This window comes from Trachurus trachurus, assembly GCF_905171665.1.
Source record: "Trachurus trachurus genome assembly, chromosome: 13".
Taxonomy (NCBI): domain Eukaryota; kingdom Metazoa; phylum Chordata; class Actinopteri; order Carangiformes; family Carangidae; genus Trachurus; species Trachurus trachurus.
In genome coordinates this window covers 17,134,964-17,146,967 of record NC_139892.1, presented here as the reverse complement: position 1 = coordinate 17,146,967, position 12,004 = coordinate 17,134,964, and the positions used below count along the sequence as shown (strand labels likewise).

The 12,004-nt window shown below is 39.8% G+C and overlaps 1 protein-coding gene across 1 annotated transcript in view; it reads left to right on the top strand.

The window, feature by feature from the left end:
• Positions 1-8,174, top strand: part of si (sucrase-isomaltase) — a 79,249-nt gene extending 71,075 nt beyond the window's left edge. The window contains exons 45-48 of the mRNA XM_083984672.1: positions 297-385; positions 1,836-1,885; positions 4,282-4,452; positions 7,893-8,174. Coding sequence (XP_083840798.1) covers positions 297-385; positions 1,836-1,885; positions 4,282-4,452; positions 7,893-7,970 — 388 coding nt within the window. The 3' untranslated portion in view covers positions 7,971-8,174. The remainder of the gene's footprint in view (positions 1-296; positions 386-1,835; positions 1,886-4,281; positions 4,453-7,892) is intronic.
• The last annotated feature ends 3,830 nt before the right edge of the window (positions 8,175-12,004 follow it).

Here is a 12,004-nt window from a genome sequence, read left to right as displayed (position 1 = left end):
GGAATCGTTGCTGTGTTTAAGAGTTAAAAAAAAAATGTAGGTCACCATGTATGACCAGGTCTCATCTCATCAAAATGACTGTCATCTATGATCATTAGTGTTTGTTAAAAAAAGAGGCAGCAAGAATACAGTATAAACAAGAGAGGCAGAAAGAGGGATGTGCGTGTTCCAGCAGCAGAGAGATCAGGTGGATCCCCCCAGTAGGAATGTTAATGTATTAGTCCCAGGCAGCAGGTAATAATAGACACTGTCCTACAGCAGTCTGGTCTAAACCTCTCTACCTCCTTTTGTTTCAGCCGGATGAATCCTTTAGGACTGATCGTTGCCCTGAGTGACAATGGAACTGCTCAAGGATCGCTCTTCTGGGATGATGGAGAAGGAATAGGTAAGTTACAGGTCACCCTTGAACACCCAGCCCCACACACACACAGTAGCATGTCATCCCATGTTTTTACATGTGTACTTTTGGACTGATTATTCATGATAATCCAGGAAATAATTCATGGATGATAATGTCACCACTTTAGTTCTGAAAAAAACATCAACAGCTCTTGGATCGAGTGCCATGAAATCACTACACACATTAATGTACCCGTAATAATTCATTATAATTATCTTTCATCTTTTTCATTATATGTATGTGCATTACAAAAACCTAGAGTACAGACAGAAAGGACAGACAAAAGTGGTGAAAATACTAGAGACGGTGTTTAAATACTGTTCGTCAAAATTTGCATAGAAGCCGGTTTGTAAATTGGAAAGTGAAGATCAACATGAATGCTTCCTATATCCCACTATATCATATACAGTGTAAGAAAGCACGTTGTTTTTACTGAATATAAATTTTTCCATTAGTTTTATCAGATAGACACATTCAACTACGGCGCAGTCTCTCTCCACTTTCTCACTTGTCCTCACTCACTCACACGCACACACCGATATACGGACAGAATCAGCCTCTGAAGTGCTCGGTGAGAAGATGCAGTACATGAAAGGCGCGTTTGTGTTGGGACAAAGAAGAGAGGGAGCAATAGAGAGAGAATGAGGGGTGACAGAGAAGGGGAGTGACAGAAACTATTACAGTAATTCCCCGTGTCGCTGCCTGAAGATATCCTCTCCATCACTCGTCTTTTATCTGCTCCCTCGCTCCTCTCTTCTGCATCTCCCCGTCTGTCTGCGGTGCAGCCTCCCTATGTCTTTCCTGTTTGCTTTGCCTCTTACCTTCACACCTGTGTACGTGTTACCTGCTGTTCAATTGATTTTTTTTTCCCTTTTTTTTGAGTGTCACTCCAGAGGATTACCGATCCCTCATTCACCAGCTCCTCCCCCATTCATTCAACTAGTTGTATGTTCACTCATGTGAAACCTAATAATTATTCAGCAGCTAAGCAGAGTAGCTAGTCAATTATTTACTTAACTTACTACCCTAATTCTATTATTTTCTCATTTAATCAACCAGTAATAAACTGCAACGACGCGTGGATGAGTGTATTAATGAGTCAGTGCTGTACAGTGTGAACTCATCCATGTAGTCACTCAGTTAGTCAGTTCTTTTTTTAAATTCCTGCAACCACTCACTACTCAGCTACATGACTGACTCATTGATCCACCTCATCAGGTGATCACTTATTTGTCCATCCTGTCAGATGAGTATGGATTAAGCCCTGTGGTCAACATGAACAGTCTTGTCCATACAGTCACTTGTTTATTCACTTGCTATCCCCCTGTCTCTCTCCGTGTCCCTCCGTCAGTCACTCAAGCAGTCACACACCTATTTTCTCTGCCCCACCATTTCTTCCTCCGTATGTAATTCAGTCCTATTTTTCTCTCCCCAGACACAGTTCAGAGAAAAGAATATCTGCTGACCTCCTTTACAGCAGGATCGGTGAGTCCAAGGGCCAACTACATGTCTACTACATTTTTTCATTGTCATTATTGTTATTAATGTAGCAAGACTGCAACAGGGCTTTGGTAGGTGGATGTTGGAAACCATTAGCTCTGGATTTATGTTCAATGCTGGGCTGGTAATTTGAATGCAGCCTTTACAACTTTCTGCAGAGATAAGTCCTGACATTAAAAACAACATTTGACACGTGTTATTTTATCTTTATTATATTAATCTAATGTCAAATCATTTTCATTAGACTTTCATCACAGCATACAATGTAATCCTCACAACAATGCTAATTTCTTCAATACAACTTGGAGGGTAAGGTAGAAGAGATGAGTTACAAACACAGATGGCAGAGGCATTTTTATGGTTGTACATTGATTTTATTGGCCTCATCCTCTCATTGATGATAATGTGCAGTTTAGCAGTGTCATTTTAGTTTCTTTCAAGGAGGGAGAATGTGACAATAGATACAGTTGTAGATGTTGCTGACTCCGAGGCATTCATGCCATTGCCGAGGTGTCACCCTTTATGAAGTCACAATGTCATTTTCATCAGGTGCAAGGCTTTTTTATGCTCACACAGAGGTTGCCGGAGTGGAGAAGCTGTCGTGTTTATGCAGATCACTCTGTCTTTCTGGTGCTTACATTACTGTCTGCACAAAAATCTCTCATCAGAAACACAAGCGCAAGGAGAAAGTTTGTGGCTTCAGTTGGCAAAGACACTTCTGCACATGTTACAAATGCTCGTTTAACCTAATACAGAGTTAAATGTGCAGGCTACCGTACCAATCACCAGCGTGATTAAACTCCTTCTTACAAATAATGCAATCCGCGTATGCTTTCCTTGGAGGATACTGAATATCTGTAGCTATCACCCAGCATTAACAAGGATATGCACTCCATATTCAACATCTAATTAGATGGAATACCCTATGTACACCTTCCCTTCATTCATCAGTATTTAATCAATTAAAGTGGGGCAACAAAATAGATTAGTTTAAAGTGTGTACAAGGAGGGGTTTGTATATATATTTTTGGAGTGGTCTCTCAGATAAAACCACAAAGATTAATGCAAACAGAGGGGGTCTGTGCAGCAGAAACAAGGCTACAATTGATGGCCAGAATGGTTTCCAAAACTCAGCTGTATCGCTGCAGCAACCTTGGCACATGAGCTCTAATGAGGAGCCATGACATAACATTTAAAAAAAAAAAAAAAACGTAAAGGGCAGATATACAGCAGTGTCTGCGCATTAATATAAGGCTGAGATCATTGTCATATATGCACAAGTCTTACAGCTAAGTTTGGCGAGAAGTGAGTGTTTACCAGGCCACAGTTTGATCACACTTTGACTCAGACATGACAGAAACTCCCTAATCGCTGGGACTAATGGGACTAACCCAGCCCCATTTGCCTCTTAGCCAGGCAAAGGCACACAATCACACACATTAATGAGCATGGGTTTAATCACAAACATACTCACACACACACATACATTATATGCACACATCTACAGTATACACATACACACATAGAGCTACCATGGCCAAACATCTGTGGCTGTCCTCTGCCTACCATCAGGCTCATTCCAAAGCAATTTCACACAGCGATAAAACAGGAACACTGTCTGACAGCCAAAGGGGGAGAGAGAGCGTAAATGTGTATTTTTGTGTTTGAGTGTGTGTGTGTGTGTGTGTGTGTGTGTGCGCGCGAGCATGTGTGCATGTTGGTGTATGTGTGACCAGATGTGAGAAGATGAGGATAAGTTGGGCAATGAGGCCAGTGCTGCCTGGCAGATTAGCAGATCGTATGCCATTTTGGATGGCTATCTGAATGTAGATGTGCATGAGTGTGAGGTGTGTGTGCGTGTGTGTTAGAGAGACAGTACATTTTAGTCTTTCCCAGTTTTAAGTGGCTGTTAGTGCCTTGGTTAAATCATGACACACACACACACACAGTTTCTCAGAATGTGAACATGATAAAAACACAGATATGTAACTTTTGAGACAATCAAAACCTCCATGCAGAAGATTATCTACTAAAAAGCAAGGCATAGAGAAAAAAATATAATTTGGTGCATATAAAACTAATGATATGGAGAAAGATACTCAAATGTTAAATCTCACTCAGTAAAGAGATGAAGCATGGAATGAAACTGAATATGAGGCTGACGAAAGCACATTTTCAGCAAATTCTACAGACAACATCGTAAATTCAGGATTGATGACCTGCCTGACACACAAATCAGAACCTCTCTCTGCACTACTGTAAGATAAATCAATGCATTGGACGACTCATAATTTACCAGATATTACTTATTATGAATCAAGTATATGATTTTTGTGCTACACTTATCCCATCTCTGATAACTTTTGCACCTTCTCTTCTAGAAAAACCTGACGAATCAGATCGCTCATGATGCCCTGACCCCAGCTGACCGGCTGATCCTGGGTGTGGTGAGGGTTTGGGGCGCAGGCAGTGTCAAGATCACAACCGCGACCATAACAGGTGTGGGCGGAACAGAGCATCAGCTGACCCCACAGCACAACCTTGACACTCAGGTCAGATGATTATTGAGATATTTGGCATTTAGTTATCACTGTGAATTTGTTCATGACATAATTAGTGTGAATGGTGGAAGCATGAAAGCATGAAAGCTATGAAATAGCTGCAGGGACCAGGGCGAAGCAGAGGCAATATTGTTATTGTGTGGATTTCTTCTTCTTATTCCTCTTCCGTGTCAAATTTCGTCCCGCAACTTGTCCTACAGCACGGAGACGACCAAGGCGAATTATATATCAAAATGTGTGTCTTGATCGGGATCGGTGTGTCTATTACTTTTCCCTACAGAATAGGAATTTTTGCTGCTCCAGCATACTTTCACCTAGATACTCCATTTAAACTTTAAACTGTAGACACAAGTCTTGTGTATTGGTGTATTATTCCACGTTTCGATAGGTCATATAGTTTTTGATCAATCACTGCTCAATGACCATGATCATTTTTGGAGAAATATTGAGATTATAATGGGTGTGTATTGCACGGAATGTCAGAGTGGGTGACATCATCGGTGGGAGAGAGCCAACATTCACACACATTTTCCTTATGGAAATGCTTATTCTAGTTAGTGTAGTTTTCTAATCTGTGTAAAATAACAAGTTATAGCTAGCATATTACAAGCTGAATCAATTATGACAACAACAAAAAAATTGTGTTATTTTCTCACTAAATTTTAAATAGGCTTAGAATTACATGCCCTTAATGCTTCCTGCCATTGTGATCAACACAATTCAACAGACTGCTGGCCAACATGATCAAGCACAGGAAATGGTCTATGACTTCAAAGGCTCTTAGCAAAAATGAAATGCCAGTCTGTGGGAAATAAAAGGTATTTTGAGCAAATACTTACAGACAGAAACAGACCCAAATTCAAATTACCTTTAAACAAACTGTGCCTTACAGAAGCTTTTAAAGCCATAGAAAAAAATAATTGGAAGAAAACTGAAAGATATTTACAGTTTCCAATTTATGGTGAATCGCGTTGCAGAATTTGCTTCAAATCAACTCTAGTCATTGTTATTCAATAACAAAGTCACTGATATTTATGGACATGAATACCAGACTGTGGTATCTGCTAAGAAAGATGGAAATCTACAACAGTAATGGAACAATATTAGGTAACACACATAGAAGGACATATTCCATCGCATCTACATGTGACAATAGATTTCTGCTCTAATACCCTCAAAATAAACCCATTAATCACTGTCTAGCATACACACAATCATTGTCATTGCATTTAACTGTGGATATTTGTACATTAATATCATAGCCCGGTGAGACTCTTTTATCATTACTTGAACTCATTTCATGAACACACCCTAGTTTTCAAGTTGATTTCCCTGCCTGTCAAAAACTGTCACTTAAAAAAAACGCACAGGTTCACAACCCAGCCCCTGCTGTGCCGCACTATGTCATCTAATAGCTGTAATCAACTCTGCATCCCCCCCCCCGACACTGTTGTTTGTAATGAATACAAAGCAGACGACTCTGCTCAGGACAGCAATTTTTAAAACTGCTCCTGTAAAAATGATTGTCACTTCTTCCTGCTCTCTTCATCATCTCCTCCACTGGTTGAGTAGAAAGAAACGTGACGGAAAATTACGGGGACCTGTGTAAACAAAAACAAACCATACGCTCCATGTTCAAGTCCTTGCTCCACGATGTATCATTTGTCTAAAGTGCCTCGCAGTGATACAGTTTAGTTTCATTTTGAAGTCGTCGCTGTGGGAATTGAGCTCTGACATATTGTCAGTTCTTTACATAAAAGGAATTTCTCACAGTATATACATCTAAATGTTCTCTGTAGGGAGATCAGTGTCAACTGGGAGACTCAGCTAAAGCTAAAGACACATCAGAGTGGGGGTGAATGTCCATCAAAACAGAGCTTGAGCTGAGGTCATCTAGCTGAAGAACAGAAGTTCTTATAAGCAAGTTTGAAAAGACAGAATCCTGACATGTATAAACAGAAATTAACAAAAGAAAGGAAGAAGAGATGAGATCATTTGAGGAGATATATTGCTATTCTGCAGCAAAATGTATAGTCTGCTGTATGTGTTTGAGGTGAAGGATGGCTGATATGGAGGACTACAAGAGTGTGAAAATGGAATAAGGAAAGACAAGGACAGGTTTAAAAGGAGCATGTGTTCTCTCTCCTCATTTGGCCTGTGATAAAATATTCCTGTCGAGGTTGTGTACTGTACTCAGTGCACTTATCAGGAGCATGAAAATGATAGCTGCAGCAGCTCCATAAATAATCGTAGGTGAAAAAGCCTAGGAGTGTTAGATTTATACTGTTCTTGGAGAAGACGGACAGGGAGAAGCAAGAAGAGAGGGCAAGGATTGCAGATGAGGATAGTCAGAATGACAGAGGGATTTTTTGGGCTGTGTGTATGTCTGTGTGTGTGTGTGTGTGTGTGTGTGTGTGTGTGTGTGTGTGTGTGTGTGTGTGTGTGTGTGTGTGTGTGTGTGTGTGTGTTGGAGATGCATGGATGAGTTGAGAATAATGAAAAGAGAGAAAGACAGTCCATCTTTGAGGAAGGAGGGAAGGACGGACAGAGCATAGCGGAGGGAGAGAGAATGCATCACCGAAAACAGGTGGAGAGAGGAAGAGAGAGATAAAAGAGATAAACAGGGAGGATGAAAGATGGGCGGAGGGATGCAAGAAGGGCAGAGAGGAAGGAGAGCGAGGGAACGGGGATGACACAGTACGCACATGGTAATAAGTGGTTCTTCAGCACAAGACAATCCATTCATCTCCCTAAGTATTGTCTGATATGGTGGCAACTTGAAAGAGGCAGTAAGCAGCTGGCACAGTGTCATTTAAATACAGTGAGGTGGGACAGCTATTTCTTTCTGTTACAGGGCAAGATGTTTTATTTCGAACATAATACAGACCTGTTTGCACTGCCATTTACTGTTCCTCAATGGATGTGTAAGCCCAAACTTGTTTTACTTTAGTGGGGAGAAGTGGGCAGCCGGACTGCACTGGACATTGTCCTACATTACTTACTCATCATCCTCATACTTTCATCTGATTTATTGAGAACATGTTTTAGATTTTAATATTGGCTTGGAAGGCATCTGAAGTAAAGTTACGCTTTTGTTTGGGCTCTCAGTGAAGTCCAGCTGAAAATCATGATCAAATAGGTTTATATTGATTTCTGCAATAATAATGGCATTCCTTATTTTCTGTAATGTTGACGCAGCTGTTTTATTCTATATTTTCCTTGTCATCACACATATTTTGTGGGATAGGGAAAGGTTACAAAAAAAGAAAGCCAAAAGGTTGATTTTCCAATTATTATTATTATTATTATTTTTTTTTTACAGACAGAGCACTTGGGACTGTGGGGCCCCAGGCATATAAAGAGGTTAACGTAATGCTAACAACCATGAAGTTTAATAATCCTTGCTCTCTCTCTCTTTTTTGTGTCTATAGGAGCTGATTATTGATGCTACTGCGAAGTCTATTCCTGTGAATCAGGAATTCACCATAACATGGGGGACCAGTGAATAGTAGACTTGTCACTTGCAAAAAGAAGTCATATAGGCTATGTACATAAATGGCCATAACTGATATTGTTAAGGAAATGCAATGTTTGCTTCTTTTTTTGTTTTTTGAATGTGAAATCACCTTAACAGGCTCCTTGCTATACACTATTGAGCCCACATGTAAATGTAAATGTAACTGAAACTGTTTTTATTTTTTTTTGTTTTTTTTTTGTCTATATTTTTTCATTATTGTGCCTTTAAACCATGAGTGACATTACTGGATTAAACAGAGGCAGAGTAATTTTCTTTTTCAATACACTTTGTGCAAAACTACAAATTAATAAAGTGCTTGATACTGAAAAATCATCATCTTTCTTTGATGAGAGTGAACACTGTGTCAGTATGAGTAGTTGTCCACGCAAAGCTGTAGCACTAAATTGACAGCTTTTTGGGGCAAAGCTCATTTTTCCTCTCTATTTCTGGTTTGTAAAATAATGTTTTAATAAGTGTGTTTTCTTTTAAACTGATCATTTCGTTAGTCAAACTCAAACTTTCTCTTCCAATGTTAACTTTATTTTTAATGCTTCTTTTAGGGAAACCTCACACACATACAGAGTCCCATAGGCATGCTTACATCTCCGGTACCTTAATGACTGGATGCATTGCTTATTGGAAAAACTGGAAGAAATTAAAATGTGATTTCATTTTTGATCAGGTGGCAACAATTTAAATGAAGTGGCAAAGGAGGTGGGGGCTCCTGTCACCCCACAGTGTTGTTTACCTTATTCTTCAGTCTGTCTCTATAAAAATATTTCATACGTGATCCCTCACAAGCACTTTACCTGCAGAGTGAGTCATTTTATGAAATTGTTCTGGTCCTTACTTCCCCACACAGATGCATCAGTAGGCAAACAGCAGCTGTGCAAAATGAACGAACAGGTGTTTATTATAAAATAACAGTCAGTACTAATGACCAGTGGAAAGAAACACACACAACACCTTCAAGTCTGCTTCTGACAAGTGGAAACACTTTGATTTGAGATGTGCACTGTGCTGTGATTGAGCAGTGCAGCAACACACAACACAGTGACAATGGATAAAGTGGAGTTATTAAGCACACTGCATTTAGTTCTATTAATTCATGTAAAGTAAAATTAGACTTTTGTTTGGGCTCTCAGGGAGGGTCACATGCTGCCATTTTGACATCCCACCACTCCGACATACCACCATTTAGACATACCACCATTCTGACATCGTCCCACCATTCCGACAAGGCTTTCACTATAAGGGAATGTGCGTTACTCAACAGGTGACTCCCTCCTACAGTACTTATCTGGACTCTCTCTGTCTATCTGGCCTGTGTAGCCTCTACCTGAAACTGTTGGAAAGGCAGGATGTTTGAAAAAAAAAGAAAAAAATGCCGTCATTCCGACCACAGGAAGCAAGAACTGTCGGAATGATGGGACATTTGATACATGTACATACAGTACTGTATACAACAGATTCATTATCATATACATAAACGTTACTACTAAAGCACTATGGCCTAAGTTACAAAAAGACCTCCAAAGACCAATACTGCCAAACACTTTTCAAAGAATTTGGTTTTATTGCAGTCAAAAAAACAGCCATGTAAAATGTTTTATTTGGCATTGATTTAATATTTTCATACATACAGCACTGGGGGCTTAGGGGCCCCTATTAAACAGTGTGCTGTGTAAATTTGGCACCTGTGTGCTTCCCCAGCTTCTTATGTGCATGCATCTGTACATGCATGGTTCTGTGTGGGTGTGCCAGGAACTAGACACTAATTATAGCTCTCACCTGCGGCGAGCTGTCTACCTGTGCTTTGTCTCGTCCCATTACTTCCCCATATAATGATACAGTCATTCATTATTCAGCTTGCAGTAAATGTAATGATATCAATTTAGCCATGGGCAACTCAAATTGATTTCCACCCTAATTGCTGCTCCACAGGAAGGAATGTAAGAGGGGTGAGGGAGGGTGGGGGTTGGGGTTTCTGTGCTCATGCCCACAGAAGTTTAGACTTGTGATGATTCATTCCAGCTCCTGTCCTCAGGTATATGTGATTTTGAAGGGAAAAGTTTGTTTTGGCTTCCAAAACAAAGCTTGCCACCCACATGTGCCAACGGGACTAATTGAGCTGGTGATCTGACCAGGCAGTTTTTTTTTTTTTTTCCTGGATTGAAACTGAAGTCATAACGCTGCCTTTGGAGGAAATTGGATCTGAGAAAGGAAAAGAAGACCAAAACAACCCTGGCTTTTATCTGTTCCTCTGCATTTCAACACTGGTTTAATTCAGTGGTTTGATTCAGATTTTTTTGAGTTGTTATAAAAATAAAATCACATCTTCTAATGACTCTGACATATCGTTGACATCACATTATCATCATCATAATTTGTTGTTGTGTTTTTAATGTTTCATTTACTGTCAGAAAAGGCTGCGTAAACCACTTTGACAGAGAACACCACAGGCCACCAAAACCTGACTGTCTGCTTGGACATCAAGGGAAACTCCCATCTAGTTATGCTTGGATGTGTTTGGCTGAAACTTTATTTATTTTTCCTTTGCATGAATTAATGAAATGTCTAGGTTGCAAGACTCCTGCAGCACATGGATCTTGATATACGTGTGATCTTCACCTGATTTCAAACTGATTCAGCAGCTCCTTCAATGAAATGAAATAAACTTTCCACACAAAGTTCCATTTATATCTTATTGTCCATAAATCAATGCTCTTCCCCTCTGACTTCCCACATAAGACCATGTCTTACCAGATAGCATGCTTTTAAATGAGTTGCTATAACAATGTGTCTTTGTTACCGAGGTGACTGACAGATACAAGTGTGTCACAGATGAAGGGGAGGAAACAAAGAGATAAAACAACACGAGAGCGGGAAAACGCTTTGACAACATCAAAGACTGTCAGATGTGACAGGCGTGAGTGTGTGTGTGTGTATGTGTGTGCGTGTGCATATGTGTGCTTAATATGCTGCTGAAACACTTTTTAGAAGTTTGCAAACTTTAAGTTACCTTTACTGTAAGTGGTTACAAATGATGAAAGGATCTACTGTGGGAGGTGATACCTCGGAAGATTGCAGGATTATATAACAGCCATAGAGTAATAACATCTGTGTATATGAGCTGCATAAATTCAACAATCCAATATTCTTATTTTGAGAAGACAGGTTGTAGCATGAAAATATGAATCATTAAAAAGGGAAAAAAATATTATAATCACAAATCTCTCCTCCATCATGTGCACCTACTGCATATACAGTAGCAATGAAATAAATCACACGGGTATGGAGCATCAAAGAGCCCTTGTCTTACTTTCCTCTATGTTTGTGCACTCTAACAGTGTCTAACACGGAAACACACACACACTTTCCCCTGCCTTCCTACCTTCCTTCCATGAACAGAGCTTTTGTGTTGACAGCCCAAAAGCTCCCTACCTGACCAGATCCTTACAACCAGTAGACATGTTAACCCACACTCTCACTAACTCATGCACGCAAAAAAAATAAAAAAAATAATAATCACCTGTTTGTCATGGGCCATTTGACACACACACTTTTCAGCTGTGCAGTTTTCATTTCACCTTCACTAATCTGCCACTTACACAAGGCACTACTGCATGCCAGCAAAGTCAAACATACAGTGGATACCTGCAGAGAACCTACCATGGTAATTAGTGTTTCTGCAACTGCATTAAAGGAACATCAGTGGTTCCTAACCCAGACCAAGAATACAATAAAAACCTTCCCCTTAAAATCCTCACATGATTACAGGAAAAGAAATAAGAATAAACCCCAGGAGAGGCAATTCAAAGAGAAATGGTTTATCTAGTCACAGCTGGGGGTGCAACAGAAAACATTTGCAAAAAAAAAAGAAAAAAAAAGAACCTCTTCCTTTTAGAGAATTCTTCTTTAAAACTTTTGAATTGGACATCCCTGGGTTGATGTATATCTGCCATTTCTTTACACAATCCCAGTCTTTTATTTATCCTTATGTGTCCTTGAGATAAACAGGTACAG